At 51.1% G+C, this 16,800-nt stretch overlaps 4 protein-coding genes across 4 annotated transcripts; 2 read left to right on the forward strand and 2 right to left on the reverse strand.

Moving 5' to 3' along the window:
• Positions 1 to 139: 139 nt before the first annotated feature.
• Positions 140 to 3,860, reverse strand: LOC100900828 (uncharacterized). Its single transcript, XM_003743352.2, has 11 exons — positions 3,781 to 3,860; positions 3,409 to 3,613; positions 3,121 to 3,285; positions 2,814 to 3,036; positions 2,511 to 2,699; positions 2,218 to 2,428; positions 1,796 to 1,988; positions 1,348 to 1,699; positions 951 to 1,261; positions 465 to 868; positions 140 to 359 (listed from the first exon to the last, which is right to left on the reverse strand). The coding sequence occupies exons 1-11, from the start codon at positions 3,858 to 3,860 to the stop codon at positions 140 to 142; spliced, it is 2,553 nt and encodes an 850-aa protein (XP_003743400.2).
• Positions 3,861 to 7,772: 3,912 nt separating this feature from the next.
• Positions 7,773 to 8,814, forward strand: LOC100900977 (uncharacterized). Its single transcript, XM_003743353.2, has 2 exons — positions 7,773 to 7,956; positions 8,055 to 8,814. Exons 1-2 carry the CDS (start codon positions 7,773 to 7,775, stop codon positions 8,360 to 8,362), a joined length of 492 nt encoding a protein of 163 aa, XP_003743401.1. The 3' UTR covers positions 8,363 to 8,814.
• A 3,706-nt stretch (positions 8,815 to 12,520) lies between these two features.
• On the reverse strand, positions 12,521 to 13,669 carry LOC100901117 (putative uncharacterized protein DDB_G0271606). The gene is made up of 2 exons (XM_003743354.1): positions 13,492 to 13,669; positions 12,521 to 12,964 (listed from the first exon to the last, which is right to left on the reverse strand). Exons 1-2 carry the CDS (start codon positions 13,609 to 13,611, stop codon positions 12,521 to 12,523), a joined length of 564 nt encoding a protein of 187 aa, XP_003743402.1. The 5' UTR covers positions 13,612 to 13,669.
• Positions 13,670 to 14,497: 828 nt separating this feature from the next.
• On the forward strand, positions 14,498 to 15,142 carry LOC100901259 (pollen-specific leucine-rich repeat extensin-like protein 1). The gene is made up of 2 exons (XM_003743355.1): positions 14,498 to 14,721; positions 14,846 to 15,142. The coding sequence occupies exons 1-2, from the start codon at positions 14,617 to 14,619 to the stop codon at positions 15,140 to 15,142; spliced, it is 402 nt and encodes a 133-aa protein (XP_003743403.1). The 5' UTR covers positions 14,498 to 14,616.
• The last annotated feature ends 1,658 nt before the right edge of the window (positions 15,143 to 16,800 follow it).

A 16,800-nucleotide genomic window follows, 5' to 3' on the forward strand; every position in this document is an offset into this window, starting at 1 on the left:
CATTTTCCCCAATCGATGTTCATGTGTTGAGGGTGAAGAATAACCCGTCATCGGTCTCAAGCGGCGCGAAGCCCCGGCATCGGACGGAATTCGTGTTCATGAATTCATTTGTCATCCCAAGTTTATCGATCAATCAACATCAAACTGAGCGCATGTCTGAACGCATTTCCGATCGCGTATCTTCATCCTCGACGACACTTCGGTCCACGAACGCTTTGACGTCGGGTGTCTCCCTCAATACCGACACGAACGAGCCGTCATATGCTCGCAGCAGACGATCCAAGAATAATCGTTCGTTACGGAGGCCAGATACAGGAACTATAGTCAGCGTGCGTACGGCGTTGGGCTCACTCATCCTTCTGAAATTTCGAGAAGAGCTCCATCTCGAAGTCTATTCAAAGATAGATATCCTAGTGATTGAAGAGTGTTTCGAAAACTCATCGGGAAATTGCGCGAGACCATACTGCTGGAGCTCCTCTGCAGTCATGTGCATCGCCTGCATGCCGTTCACGCCGAGGATCACATCTCCGACGTACATCCCGCAGACCAGCTCCAAAGGTACATAGAACAGAACATGGGCCTTCATGTGGGTCTTGGTTTTCAGATCGTAGTATTTCACGAGTCGCACTTGAATGTCGCTCTGGATCGGGGAGTTCGTGTAGGTCACTTCTATGGTCTTTGACACGGCGATAACTTGATGCATGTCCACGCGAGTATTCATGGCGCGGACTATGTTTGAGCTCAGGACGCTCACGAAAACTTCATCCACCGGAGACGAGAGCAACGATTCTATCGTTTGCTTGGTCGCGTCAATGATTGGTATTCCGTTAATAGCTGTCACGACATCACCTTCCAAGAGACCTGATTGCTGGAGGACTCGGAAATTTCACTCATGGGGTAAGGGAGGCCCTAACTGTCCACGAACTCGAATCAATCGGAAACTGACTTACGGCTGTTGGGTCGCTCGCTTTAATATGTGTGACAACATAGTAGATACGGCCGCCATCACTCAATGTTGGCTGTAATTTGGCTCCCAAACGCGACGATCGCGCTTTCATGACTGCAAGATCCAGTCTTTCGGCCTGCAGTGGATTCAAGGTTTTCGTGCTGTTCAGGTCAAACACTCGAGCCATGGCGTATTTCCGGATGGTTTTCAGTATCGCCGTCGAGTTTGTACTTCTGGGTGGTAACCCAGTCCGCATGGTGTCCCGGAACGCGCTCGAGACATACGTGAAGAGGGGCTGTTGGTTCTCTTGTTTATCTGTATGGAAGGTCAGATTCGGTCTCATTCTGCATTCACGAAGTCACGCTCTGGAAAAGGCTGCGCGAGTACACGATCCGACGTACCTCTGAGCTCTTGTAGTTTGATGTGCTGCCGCTGCTTTGTTGCTGCGGAGGCTTCAGGGGACCATTTGATATCGCCAGAGTGAGTTTTCGATCTATTCCTCTTACCGGTCTTCGGCTCACTCAGTCGAGCGAACGAGGTCAATTTGAGGACTTCAGAGGAGGTGGCGAGCCAACACCAATCGATCGGCGCCAAAAATGTGGAATCGAGTATTTCTTGATAGCTTGCGGAACCGAGTCGCTCGCTGGCTTTCTTCTGAAGGAGGCCACGGATCAGCTCCATCGCAACAGTCACCGGTTGAGCTCGGTGGGCTTTGAACCTAGGGAAGTCGACTTCATCGTTGCAGATTTGGTTCTGGAATGCGACGGAAGTCAAGAGTGGTTGGCGTCATCTCGACCGTACGTCAACAGACCCGATAAGGGTCGGAGGTAGGGATGTTGAGATTTCAACCTTGAGAGCTGCTTCATCTTGTGATCTGAAGGGCACTCTGCCGATCATCAACTTGAATAGCGTCACTCCCATCGACCACCAATCCATGGATCGACCATAAGCTTTCTGACTTATCACTTCGGGAGCCATGTACGGCAACGTGCCGGCCTTTTCGCTGTCATCTATTTCGCAGGCCGTGCGCCTGAAGAACGAACTGGAACAGGAGATCAACACGGATTATTGTCCAGGAGAATGGAGCTCTGAGTTTTTCGGGCAAGCTACGCGCGTGGTATTTCCGAGACATTTCTTATATTTTGAAAATCGAGAATTCTAATTTCCAAAATCTGAAACTATCGACCGCGCATTGTGCACCCCTGCTACTGAGCAATCCCAGCAGCGTCTTCAGCTCCATCCCCCCTCCGAGGTAATTCCCCCAGACTCACTGTAGGTATCGAGTCCCGAAATGACCGACGCAGACCTTACTCGTATCGAAGTCGATAAGTTTCACTTTCCCGCCTTGCAAGATTAGAGCATTACTGCCTTTGATGTCACGATGCATGAGTCCGTTGTAGTGCATATGCATCAAGGCAGCGGTAAGCTGTGCGAAAATCACACGAGCTTGTTCAACGCGGAGGTTCCGGCTTGCATCCACCACTGCGGAAAGAAGGGGTCGATTCATCTCGCTGCAAACCGAGAGCGTCAATTCCCCATGTGAGGCCAACAAACCCCACCGAACCTTTTTGAACATCCACTGCCTTGAGGTATTCCATCATGGTGATGGTCGCCGTTTCAGTACTGAAAACGCAGAAGTACGTCACAAGCATAGGATGGTCGACCACAGCCGCTACGACACGATCGGCAATGATGTGCTCCACGGCTCCGAAATTTTCCGCGGGAACGATTTTGAGCGTGCAGGCCATGTTTGCTGAAAAATTCGCGAGAGTTGCCCCATTTGGCTCAAAAACGGGGCCAAGTCGTACTCAAGTCAGTAAAGGAAGGAACTGGATGAGCTTTCCATGAATAAGCATAGTCCCGCTACCTGGCAGGTACCGTGCCTTGTACACCACTCCGAATGCACCTGCACCCAGGATCCTCTCGGTTACGAAGTCCGCAACCTTCGGAATACAACGGATTGCAGGCTCCGCAGCATCAACGGCGTGCGACTGAATTTTCTCGAAGAGAATATCCCCAAGTCGAAGAATATCACATGGCTCGACCTGAGCAAGCTTGGCAAGCAGGGAGCAGAATTCTGACAGATAAATCTGCGGAATGTCCCGAGAAACAAGTTCAGAGAGCAGATATTCAGGCGATTATTGAACGCGAAACCCGAAAATCGAATATCTTACTGAAAGCTGTCGTATGAGACCCGCAAAGTGCTGAGCTGGCAACAGACTCTTGCTCAAGATGATGCTGTGGCACTCGTAGAGACTGATGAACATGTCTTGCAGATCGAAGACGAGCAGTTTCCTACTTTGCATCTTTTCGGTGACTTCTTGAAGCCATAAATTGATCTATGAAACGGATTTTTCGTTGAAGGAGATTCTCCGGAGACTTCCGTAGGCAGGGCGACGAGCGTTTCCTCATTGGAACTCACCCGATGGAGGTTTGCTCGCGAAAACGATGATTCCACCCACCTGTTGATAGGCGAAGTGCAAGAGAGGATCCCTGGCTGAAACGAGGGCGAAGTTTGCCGAGTACCAATTTTCAAGCAGATTGAAAGCTACTCTTGGCACCCTCGGAAATAGGGTGTATACTCTATCGACGGCCGACGCGATTCGCCCGATATCCTCACGTGAAGCGTCAGGTATACGGGATTTGATGGCTTCTTCGATTTCTTCACTGAAATGTCAGGGATCTTGATTCGAATCCTCGACTATTGGAAATGCATCACGCTGGGCCTCATTGTTCCATGCGGGCCGCCGAGCCATTCATTGAGGAAACGCATGCCCGCAGGCATGGAGACAATAGTTCGTGATTTTTGCTTATATGGGGGCTGAGAAACGAACTCTGGCTCTGGATAATATTCTTCAGGGGCTTGTTGGAAAGGGTTTCGGGCCATCTTCCACGTTCCCATGTGTTGAGTCATTTTTTTTCCACACCTCAATCGGCGCGTAAACAAGACAGCGCCAGCATCGTTTTTCTTGAAAATCGACCATATAGGCGGCGAAGAGTGAAAAACATAAGTGCACGATGTTCGATCTGATGTTCTGACGTGAAAATCGTCGGAGCCTGCCGAGCACATCTGTCGAGGCAGCGGTTGGGTCGCCTATGAAACCTTGAAATGAGTTGCGGAGCGTGCTTGATCGCTACCTTGATTTCCCCTCGAATCCGAGGGCGGATCAGGAATCCTCCGAGAGGAGGCAGTCCATGCATCGAGGGAGGGGCGGATTGATAGCTGGGTCCTGCTTCAACGTGGGGAGTGTAGGGAGTCAGAAGACCCGAGGGGCGCGAAGAAGGGGGGGCTCTGCCCCCCTCCCCTGTATCCGCCACAGCTCGAGTTCTGGTTCTTTTCGGCCGAGACCGACGGGGATTGTTGACGAAGCTCCAAGTGTCTCGAGGAAGCGTAATACGATACTTACGACACGGAGGTTCCGGCTTGCAACCACCTCTTCGGTGAAGAGGCGGAAATTCGGAGGCGTCTCCGCATTCATTCGCGATTATCGAACCTATGATATGCAAGGAGATCTTCGACGAGGCCAAAGGTCCCGCGTCAGGGTGACAAAGTTTTCGATACTCGGAGAGGTACTCTCTGGGTGAATCTCGAATGACAGACTTCCGGGGATCGAAATGTCCTGCTTAGAGTTGCAACTTGCAAGAATCCCTGTATGATCCAGGTTCGCAGTCTGCTGCTGGGCACAAATTCGTTCGGATACGATAGATGACCGAGGTCGGGCGTACAGGCTGGTGGAACGGCCGGCAGAGCGGCGAGCAGACTGACTACCTAGGAAATCCACTTTTGAAATAGAGTCTGACAGAATCCACTTTGACAGAGAGACGCGCCCGAGGAAACGAAATAGAGCCGGAGGCTGAAACCTGTCCGGACCAATTGTTTCGGATTGGCAAGAAACTTCAGTGCACACAAAAGTCATAAAAATGAACGACATCAGAACCTCACTCGCTCATCGACAGCATTACCCAATTTCGAACCGGCTAACGTAGCTCGGCAAGACCGCACGTCTTCTCGAATTCAGCTCATCCAGAGCACTCGCAATCGCAAGGAGGTTTTCGAGGTACTGGGTCCACTCAGCAGGTTCCCCAGCCAGCGCAAAAAATGCCGTATACAAGAGCCCGAGGAGTTCGAGCACTGAACATCCCTGAAGAGAGAATGACGCTGCCCGTGCCGAGCATAAGCGGGTCGTTCTTCGGTCTTCACGATCCTTTCACCCGGATCATCTCAGTTTGTGAGCCGAGCGCAGTTTTTTCCCTGATGATAAGCGGAGCTCGACCCTCCACATGACATGATGACCACTTAATCATGAAATGAGGACACGCGCTCAGGCAATTATGGGCAAGTCCCGCGAAGATATCGGAGGCTGATTGTAGATCTTGATTTTCCCAGTCCCTCAGTATATCACTTGCGCCAACAAGTCCCCGTCAAACGCTCGGTAATATCGACGGATCTGCTCCTCATTGACACGATGCGAAGGACGCGACACCCTTTTTCAACGTGAGTTTTTGCTCCGACCTTCTAATGTATCCAAGTGTAAACCATTGAAGGTCGACATTTCCACCCGATCGATCCACGTGAAGAAGCGTCAGAAAGCTCTTGAATGGGAACCATTGAAGAAACCCGGAGAGGGATTCTCATCCGACGCTTAATGTAGTCGAGCGATGGAACCAGATCGAGCAATGTTGACGGAGCATCGCATTCCAGGGGACGTTTTCGTGAAATGAAATGCAAACGGGACATTGACGAATGTTTCAATGATCCGCGTCAAGATCACCGTGAGAGGTCCATCTCCGCGATCCGAGTGAACGGGAGGGAAGACGGAAACATATCGTAATTTATTAAGGGAAATGAGCTCAGTATTCACAAAAACTTATCAAAGAGGCCCTGAGCTCATACGCTTTCATCAGATGATTGGCTGCGCTTTATTTACACTAATTCTAATGATTGGACGGACCACTCGGTAACAACTGAGGGAAATCGTTCTCGGAGCTTCAGTGGTGTTTACGGTCGCTGGCAGCGATGGCTGCCAAAGTTTGAGATGACGAAGAGACAGGAATACAGGAGCGAGAACGAGGTTGAGGAGGTTTAGCAGCCCGGTCGGTTTCTACCGTCCGCTATCCCCCGCTTTCGATGACTTGCTGGATTATTCCGCCCGTCAAACCAAAATTCATCTTGCTCTTCTCAGTCTGAGATAGAATCTTGGAATCAACTCTGCCTGCCCATGGAATCCATGGCGACAACGTTGGGGGGAAAAGCTCCGGAAGCCATCATAGGCATCATCGGCGGGCTCATGGTGGGCGCTCGCATGGGATACTGCATCATCGGTACCGCCATCATTTGAGGTGCCTGGACTAGCGACGCGGACATGCCCCCATTGGGGTTTGCGTTTGAACCCATCTGTGTCAGAGGTTGGTTGTGCATCGCTGCGGGTGCCGAAGACGTAAGAGCGTGTCGGCATGGGGTTTCAGACTGGCCTCTGTTCTGTGGAGCTGCGAGCGGCTCGACCGCTTGCGGTGCCGTTGCTTGATGCTTGCATGGGGCCCTGACCACATCCGATCTTTGTTCGTGGGATCTCAAATGGTGTTTCATTTTGGTATCAGCCGCTTCATGCGCCGATTGTGCTCTGTTCATCATCCTGCTCATGAGAGAGAGGGACTGCTCCATCGACAATGCAGCTCTCATTTCGTCATTCATCGGCATCGCCGGCATGCCCATCATCATCATCATCATCGACATCGTGTTGGCATCCATCGGTGGGTTCCAGGCGGGCATCATCACTGGATTGAATAGATTTGGAAGATTAGTCCGATGCGGAAGGACTCGGAGCTCGGTCGGCGAGCATCCACAAAGCCATGCATAACCATAAGCCTTAAGCAGCATAATCAGCATCGAGAACTTCTTTGGTCCGGTCTTAGACTGCCCCCATCCGGGCATACTCACTGGGCATCGGAGCGGGCATCATGTAATGGTCGTCGGGAGGGTGGTACATCATCATGGAACCCATCGCACCTTTCATCATCTTCTTCATCAAGAGACCTTCCGAATCCCTCGATAGGAGGAGTGCAGAACACAAGAGAATAATTCGAGATGAGAATGTCATGATCTAGCTAAATATCGAAGACTGACGATTCAAATGACTGATAGCGTGTCTTTTAAATGATTCATCTCGACGCGGGAGAGTCTTTGCCGACGATCCGGAGCCACGATTCGCACGGCGATTTCCCAGTAGCAGAATACCCAGTAGCATCTTGATCCTGTATCAATTTGCGTAGTAATGGCACGATGAGGCAATTTAGCGACTCCAAAACGCGCCCGACTCGCAGTCTAGGCTTTTTTTTTGTTCACAACTGCGTGGGACAGGGCCGCCATAGGTCCCCTTAGCCGGGTGCTGATGAAGCGCTCGTTTCGAAATCGATCGCTCGGTTCATTATTATTCTCGGCCGCTCAGATTCTCGAGTCCGAGTGCACAATCGATGAATTCCTGCTCCGTCGCTGGATTCGGAGCTCCTCTTCGAGCGCGATTAGGAGGAAAATTTCCATGAGGGATTTCACGCTTCTGTGGTCCTGACGCGCATGCGATGCTAGTGTAGGTGTAGTTTCTCGAATGTTTCAACCCCGCCGTCGCAGCCGATCGGCTCCGGGAAAGCTCACTTTCAAGACATTATTCCGGAGTCTTCGATGTGTGAATGAATCGATTCAGTCAGCGGAGCTTGACCTCGTTATCCCGTAGATTCCCTCACCGACATGCTTTTTCCCGTACTCACATATATAGACCGACTGGAATCTACATGTTTCAGTGTTGTGCTGTCTTCGTCTCTTCGTTCCAACATGAAATCCCACAACGTGCAAGTGTTTATCTGTCTAATCGTGATTTGTTGCTTGTCCACTCCTCGATGTGAAGCTCTCAAACTGAAAAAAATTAAGAAAGCAGCTCTAGCTGTCATGATGATGAACGCCGCCAAGCCTTCAGAGCCGGCCCCTCCAACGACGGACATGATGATGCATATGGACGGTATGACAGTTTTGCCTCGTTTTCATTTCCCTACTGATCCCTCATTGATCGTGCTGACAACTTTACTCTCTTCATTAACGCGGGAGCCTGTATTCCAGAAATGCACATGCCCATGATGATGCCGATGCCTATGCCAATGCCCATGATGATGCCGATGTCAGAGCCGATCAGGGCGGAAGCCCCGATCAAGCCTGACGACATGATGAAGGCTCAGCTCATGACAATGATGACCATGATGATGATGAACAACATGAGAATGAAGGAGCCTCTCGAGAGGGAAATGTCACCTCCCGCAATGATGGCACCTCCCGCAATGATGGAGGGAGGAATGGCTCCATCCATGATGCAAGCACCATGTCCACACAACATGCCGCTAATGTCGCCGATGTCACCTATGGCAGCTTAAAGCGCTTCGGAGTCATGAGACTTCGTGAATGTTGTTCGTTCTCACGGAATTCGTTCCACGAATTTAATTGGACCCGGAGAGAATAGTTTCTGTGTATTTGTACAGTGATTAAATTAGTCTTCGTCTGACTCGTCGTCTAACTTCGAGAAAACCACCCAATGTTGTGGTGGAGGTCCTTTCTCGATGACTCCGCGGATGACTTCATGAAACGCCGAAAATCTTTGACACATCAGTGGAGGGGAACGGGGTCCGTCAGTTCATTGAGAAACTCGTCTGGAAGAGACCAGGTATCTGCAGGGGAGAACAAGAGCCACCGATACGAGATTCCGACAAGATAGATGCCTACCATTTTTCCATGACACGAGTGGGTGCTATTCAGAATGAGGGGGCGTCTCACCTCTGAACGAATCCGGCGAGTGAGAGCCAAACGACCAAGGAAGCGATACGGATGGAAAAGCGTCGAACAGCAGGAGTCCGGACCCGGCTTATAACAACGTCCTGTACCCTTCACGGATTGTCGATTCGGACTACACGCGACAACTCAAAATGACCGCCATTATTTCTTCTTTGGACCGGGAAAGCCATCGGATGTTGTCACCGACTGCCTCTACTGTGCTCGTTGGTCAGCAGCTGCTTCACACTCGGAAAGAAATTCCCAACTCCCAACATTCACTCTGTGTTCTGCTGATCATTGAATAATTCTGCAGATTCGGACAATAAAATAGACGCGAGCCGATTGCTCTATTCTCTTTCCGCAACATTCCTATCGACGTAGCGATACCCTCGCAATCTCGGCTAGATATGCTCTCCATCGGTGTGACCACTCGCCTTTGGTGTGCCGAGGTGCGTCGTATCGACTTCTGATGATATCTTCCCGTCGGAACCATACATTCTCTTCGGAGCATCCTCTTGACTCCGGGATCCTATTCTTTCGGATATTTCTCCGGGGTGTCATCGGTGAGATTCTGCCTCCGGAGTCCAAGGCCTCGCTTTGCCCAGTCCCTAGTCCCATCCGTCGGCCATTGAAGGCAGGCATTTAATTGAAGCATAAGTAGCGCAGCACTGTTCCCTGTACCATTCTCCAGGAGACGTGCCCAGGGCTCTCTCTCGGAAACTACCAGAGGGCGCTGCTGGTACCGCTCTCGGCCAACAATTTGATGCTCAAAGTTTTGGGTTCCCCCCTCACGGCATAAGCACAGCTTTTTGTTCGAAATCTCCTTGTCTCATCGCAGGATGCGATATTCCTCAGATCGAGGGGTCTACCGAGCACGCGCCGCAGTGTTCAAATGATGGGACACAAACTTGCAACTCACAATCATAACGCGCGATGTACGAGGTTCATATGCGGATAGGTTTCTTCCATCGATTGAGTTCTTGGAGATACCCATTCTTCCCTTGTTTCTCGGCCTTCCCTTCGAAGTCAAGGGTATTTGACGGAGCGCGCTCGTCGACGCACACGGTCAAGCAATCGAATTCCGCGAGCTACCTGCCAATGTGGTGCACTCATAAGAAAAGCATATGTTTACTTTGTATCGCTGCTCCCGGTGTGTATAGGGGAGAAGCGCGTTCAAGTGGAAGCTGTTTGCTTTACTGATCTTGTCTCCTCGGCCGAATTCACCCCGTCCCATTGTGCCGACGCGGTGCACACCGATGGCCACCCCTCCCCTCCGGCGGTGGCGGCTTGCTTGGCTGACGGGCTGGTCGCTGGGTTGGTTGTCGCGAGCAGGGCTCCGAGTGTGGGGAGCCAAGTGGGGAGATGACAAATTGATTTACCCAGACAGCTCAAGATTAGCTAGTTCAGTCAGGGATGAAGCAGGTGAGAGTTGAACAAGGGAGAGATTGCTACCTGTGGTCGCCCGAGCTTCATTGAGGTCCTTCAGCGAACAGGTACCGAGCGCGGCAACATTCAAGCGAACCTTGAGTGCCGATTCCTGTTGACACGGATAGCGCCCCGAGTCGATAGATCGCCCTGGACGAAAGAGTGTTTACTCAGTCAGACTCATTGAGTTTCGTTCGCACTTTTCGATTCTTAGTGCTAACTCAGTCGGCGTTGGAGCTATTCCCGTGCTCAACGCTCGCTCATCACGAACGGCTTCGCGTCTCTTCGCTCTTGGTAACAAGAGGTCCTGCGCGGGGATCGTGCGTCGAGCTGATACAATTTGAAGGCACGTTCAATTTCCCCAACGAAAGCCTCTCCGACGATTCAAGAGACGATTCGAGAGAGGGTAGAAGAGAGTATGTACATATGCAGTATATCGGAGAAGCGATTGAAAAATCGAACTCCGCGACGCGTTTGTAGAAAGAACGAGCAGACACTCTCCGAACGCGTATGCATTCCAGTTTCTCTGAATGCGCTCTCCCTCTTCTTCCCAGCTTACTTTTAAGTGCATCTCGTATGATGATTGCAATTTGCATCTGCTAGCCGCCGCGGTTGCCATTGCGGCCACAATTTTCAAAAGCCGGTCGGTTACTCGGCCGCCTAGCAGGCCCTTCTTTCTCCCTTTCTGCCCCGATCGACAACAAGATGCTTCGCCATCGTGCTTCACGTCGATTCATTCGCTCTCGCGATAGCAAATTAATAGCATCAACACAAAAAGCTTGCAGCGCATCGCCTGCCGGAAGTAGGTGGAGGACGACGGCGGCTCGCTCGTTGGCGCTCGGCGATCTGCATGCCCTCAACCGAACAGACCCGGACTGAGGGAATAATGTTCCTCTCTCGACCTTCTCTGTGAGATCTCTGTCGGGGAGATTTGTCTTGAGCTAATGGCCGAGTTGGTGGCGAGTGAACTTGATAGACTTTGCTATTTCCGGTTTCGATGAGCTTAAAAGGATAACATCACCCTCTTGAATCTGTGTACTCGCTCATTGAAGAGATTAGCTCGTCTAAGTTAGAAAGAGAGCCTCCTCGACCTCCTGTCGCATTCCGCGTCCTTTTACCTCTGAATTCCATAAACGTAAGGCGACGATTTGGAAACGTGCATGGGTAGTATCGCGAAGACGATCCAAAGCCATGTCTGCATCTCCTGTTTTCGGCACGGAGGAAAAAGAAGGAGCTCCTTCGAACTTCCGGTCGTTTCGTGGATGTTGTGCGACGCGAGAGCTCGAGAGTAGCTGCGCGGCTCAGAGGAGGTTTCATTCCTTCAGATGTTCCTCGAATGCGATCAGCATATTTACTCCTTCCGAGTTCATATTTCGATTGAGTAAGTTTCTGCACCTTTTTTTGCATAATGTGGTTGCTATAGGTTCCTTGTCGTACATCTCTCGATGCGAGTGCGGCAGCGGCTTCGCGAGAAGAGAATTCGGGAGGGAGAATCGGAGGAGAAAGTGGCTTGGGTGGCAACAGCGCTCCAGCTCTCAAATTCATTTGATTGAATGCGAATTCCACGTCGGAATCGAATGCCGACGCTCCACGTCGAGGACTCCGGCGGTACGACTGTCTTCGCCGGATTCCGACGTACAGAATAAGGCTTCTCCAGAGGCCAGTGCGGGCACGAGCGTCGGAGCTCCGTTCGAGCTTTCTCTAGCGGGGTCTGCGCAGTATATGTATCAGCCTCGAAAAGAATGGGTCCCTATCGCTCATAAACACATTGAACTTCACTGGATGTCGTCATGAGATGCGGATATGACACTTAGAGGGCACACAGAGGAGTCGCCAAAAGACCCAGCCGAAAGATCCAGGCAAGAACTAGATGGCACCCCGGGAAGAGGAGTCGTTGTTATCCCGGTTTGTCGCGCTCATCACTCCCCACTTCCGGCAATATGGAGTGCAAGACATCCAAGGGCATGAGCGGAGTCTGGCATCTTCTGACATGTTGTTGGCATATTGTCAAAATTGCCTCACTGCTCGAGCGAATGACACTTCCTGCATCTTATATCGGCCAGCGAGCCTACTGATTCAGGCTGCCTAATACAACTCTGGGCGACATTGGTCGCTTCCCTGACGAGAGAATATAGCCCAGATAGCAGCCCAGATTTCCCAGCGAGCTGGAATGGATCGATGGGGATCGGAAAGAAGAATTAAAATTCTCTTGTGAATGATCTGTTCATTCTTTACTCTGTTTATTCATCCAGAAGACGTTCGCCAGCGAACGATCTAGGAATTCGGAGTCCTCGACGGACATGACGAAGACGATGTGACGTTCGGATTCTCGTCCGAACTCAGGGATGGATGTGGGCGTCGGCGTGACGGCTCGCCAAAACGGGGGCATGCGCATGCGTGTGCTCTCGGGCATGATGCTGAGCTTCGAGTTTCCTCAGAGCTTCAACCATCTTATCGGTGGAGTCGTTCGACGGCATCATGGCATTCATCTCCATCCCTTTGCTCATCGACCCCTCCTTCATGGCATTAGCCATCATCATATTCTCCATCATCTGGCTCATCATCATCATCTGTTGCTGTTGTTGTTGCTGCTGCTGTTGTTGCTGTTGCATCATCATTATCTGCTTCATCTGTTCCGCACCTGCTTGCGGCATAGCTGGCATGGTCGGCATCATTTGCATGGCTTTCATCCCACCGACGGGCAGCACCATCATCATCATCGGTGTCTTCAGCTCGTTGACATCTACACCGGCGGGTAGCATGACCATCATCTCGGACTGAGGCTGGAAAAAATGTGGTCTATAGCAGGTAATGGCTCCAAAGGGACATTTGCACTCTAGTCGGGGGCTGAGCAACCGCGATCGGATCAGGGCCCGCGTGAGCTCGAAAAGTAAATCAATGAATAATAATCATCATTGGTTTCCGTCTCTTCTGTACTACAAACCGATTCTCGTCTGAGAGGAGAGGAGCTTGAAGTGTGAATAGCGTATACTTTCCGATAGGGACACCCACACTAGAGCATTTGTCAGAGAGATTTACCGGAATCTGTACTCGTTATTCTGAGCGTCCAATACCTTGACTCTGAATGGCATACATCGAATTTAGGGAAAGCGATCTATCAGAAAAAATACGACGAGAATTCGATCCATGGTGATCGGTGCGCGAGCTGATCATTCACGATCGTCGCCTTGTCCAGAATAGAGAGAGAACGATTTCGATTCGGGAAGTCTCCCTAGTTTTCGATCTCGGTTTCCGGCTCGATATTCTCTCCCCTGTGAGTTTGATGGGAATTCATCCTTTTCAATGTTACCTTTTGTTGGAGATTCCTCAGCAGCAGGTAAGTGAGCGCGCCCTTTTCAAACTTTTTGGCCAAACTTTGTTCCAAAACTGAGGCGAGAATCACCGAGTAGAAGACTGTGTAAGCACGCATCCTGACGAGCTTCGGACGAGAGCTTGGCACCGAATCCACGACGAATCGAGAATGAATCGCCCGCAATTCGATCTGGGCCGATATATGTATGCTCGCCGATTGCTTAGCCCGTGCGGAAGTGTCGTGGAAATGGAAAATGGAACGGATCGATCCGCCTGAACCGGGAAAAGTGAAAATGGACTCCGACAGAAAAATGGAATGCGATGCAGTGAGACGAAATGTAGAATATTCAACGCGGGTATCTAAGTGTCCCGTGCTCATCGGCCGACTCAGATCCCGTTTCCGATCTGTTCCGGAATTTACTCCGGAGAGAAAAATTCTCCATTGAGTCGCGCGTCGGCTGCGGAGTGGAGGCCACTTGAATGATGCTGTGACGACACAGTTTCTCGAATTAATCAACATCGGAAGTGTCTCACTCCTCGGTACCTTGAGACAGATGGTGTACCTGATCTGTTCATTGAGTAGAGCTGTGAAGTTTCCGCGATTTCTCCGATATCGGGATCAAGATGCCCACAAATGCCTTTTCCGGTCCGAGGGAGTCGAAGAGATGCTTGGAGTAATTCGTGTTTGTCTTCCTGCCTGCCTGTCTGTCGTTCGGCCCGGAGCTCCCGTATAATCACCCCCGCCGTACCCGTGGCGTCTCAATGCGCGATTCGGTAGCTTCAATTCCAAACATTCATTAGGCGTCACCTTCGGAAGATCGCTTGGAATTATCCGTGAATGGAAATCGAGCTTTCCTCATACGGCGGGCTGGGACATTTTCCCCGCGAAGATCCTTTGAACATGGATGCCGTCATCCAAGTATTAGGCAACAAACGCACTTCCCATCGATGCCCCATCCCTAGACTATCCGTGGTATAAAAAGCAAATGCGAGAAATCTAGAGCAACCAATTGGAGCTTCGCCGTCAGTCAAAAACATTTCATTCCTCGAATACTGAAAACGTTGTGCGCATCGGTTTCGTTGACGCCCAGCTCCGCAGCGTCCGACTCCCTTCAAACTCGTCATGAAAATATCAACCCTCATAGTCTGCCTCGCTGCGACAGCTTGTGTCTCGCAAGCATTCCTCATGAAGAAGCTCAAGGAGAAGAAAGAGGAGAAGAAGGCGAAGGTAAAGTTTTTCGAGAGCGAACAGCGTTCGAATCGATTTCGCAGATGTTGAATACTGCCTCGATAAATCGGGCGCCCGAAGACTGATCTACTCCTTAGCTTAACCCGTCTGATATCGTCGACAGAAGCTCAGTATCCAGCCAGTGATCATGCCGTTGATCCTTGACCATCACGCGCCGATATACGCCCCACCGCCTCCGCCTCGACCCATCGTTGTCCAAGCACCCCCTGTCTATGTGGCCCCTCCACCGGCACCTGCTCAGCCAATCTACGTGAGCCGCCCTGTCGTGCATCCGCCAATCGTATCCGCACCGATCATCGCTCCTCCGGTGCCAGCTTTCGGTCCTCATCTCCCTCCCGTCCCTTTTCCAAGACCGGCACCGGTATTCTATCCTCATGTCCATACCGTCGGGAGACGTTAGAATTCATCGCCGCTCGTGATAAGCATTCCGTAGTCTACATTTCGTCATGAGATGGCCCTTTGATGAATCTAGTCGCTTTTTGTCTCGTGTTGCCAGCGTGTCCCGTCGGTTGTCTGTCCTTCGGACCGTCGATCCCCGGAGAAGATGGAGCGTCTTCCTGTCTCTCGAAAAATTATTTCGAGACTGCCTCGTTCCCTGTGTGAAGTCGATGTATAATGCTGTTAATGTTCTCGCTCATGTTCCTCCACGTGTTCTTATCATGCTCATTCCTCGAGCTCGTCGTGATCCGTCCGCTAATAAAAGTCCGAAGCCTGAATGTTGAATGAATCCGAAGCTCCATTCTCTCATCGAGGTGAACCCGGTTACCGCTAATTATCCAACCGGCCTAAATATCGTATTGGGGGGAGCCACGTCCAGTCGAGTCGGCTCGGTCTGGCACCCGAGCTCACCAGGAGGAGAGATATTTCTCCAGCTCTCTTGACACAGAATCGTTCTTTTCCCTCTCTTGCCCTTCAACAAATCCCCTGGTTACCGCGACATCACATGGCTCCAGGATTTCGCGACCTCGAGCTCTGACAGGCATAGTCCTTCGTCATCATGGTGAGATCGGCGGAATCCCGATGGGACTGATTGTGATAATTCGGGAGCCGAGCATAAAATTTGAGGGAAAGCAAAGAATCGACTGATTATGAGAAAATGTCCAGGGAGAGTTTATTCAAGTTCACGGGAGCTCTACCTGATATCTACTTCGCCTATCACTCTAAGTTAGTGACTGTCTCCATTGAGCCACACTCAGTCCCCATTCGGCATGTCGAACTCGTTGATATGATGGACTCTGTCCCGGACGACAATCACTTCGTTGGAGACTCTGGCGATCGGCGGCATCATGAGAGCAATGATTTTGGGTGGGCAGGGTTCTGGAGTCGGCACGATCGGCATCAGCATCGGAATCATCATCGCCGCTTCTGCGGGGGCGGGAGGCTGCATGGATTTAGCCAACATCCCTGCGGTGACAGCTTTTTTCAATTTTTTCAGCACGAAAGCGTCTCCCGAGCCAAGGACTGTGATACTCAAGAGGGTGAGTCCGATAATGAGCTTTGCAGTCACCATTGTGTTGGGAGTTGCTCGTCAACGTCCCTCAGCGGTTTTCGGCTTTCGACTCTTTGGCACCGACTGCTTTGCTGAAGTCGGAGACAGTTGAATTTATGACATCGTAGCGATGAAAGAGCTACCATGACGAGTGCGAAGGTCAATGATGGAATAAGTTGGTCAAGGGAGCGTTTTCTCCTCTCAGTCAGCTAGCCATGCGTATCAATCCTATATTATGTTCCCGTCACGGAATTAGCGGGAACCAGCGCCAGCTTACCATTTCAAACTAATGCATGGACTCCTCAAATCCAAGTAGCAAGGCCGTTTCGCGATGTCTATCATGTACGCAAGGGTCGACTTCAATCCTCTCAATGGTATCTCGCAAAGATTCGTGCATACCTTCTGCCGTTGGCGATAGCTGCAGGATAACGAGCCCAGCCGCGACCGTTGCTCCTAGGTTCTAGAATCCACTTCCGGAAACGCACAGTCAAGCGTCCTTATCAAGCCCGCCGCCTCGGCAGTGAGGCTCCTGCGAGTATCACCCAGCACAATGTGATTGCTCGGGGGCC

This window comes from Galendromus occidentalis, unplaced genomic scaffold, assembly GCF_000255335.2.
Source record: "Galendromus occidentalis unplaced genomic scaffold, Mocc_1.1 scf7180000077442, whole genome shotgun sequence".
Lineage (NCBI taxonomy): Eukaryota > Metazoa > Arthropoda > Arachnida > Mesostigmata > Phytoseiidae > Galendromus > Galendromus occidentalis.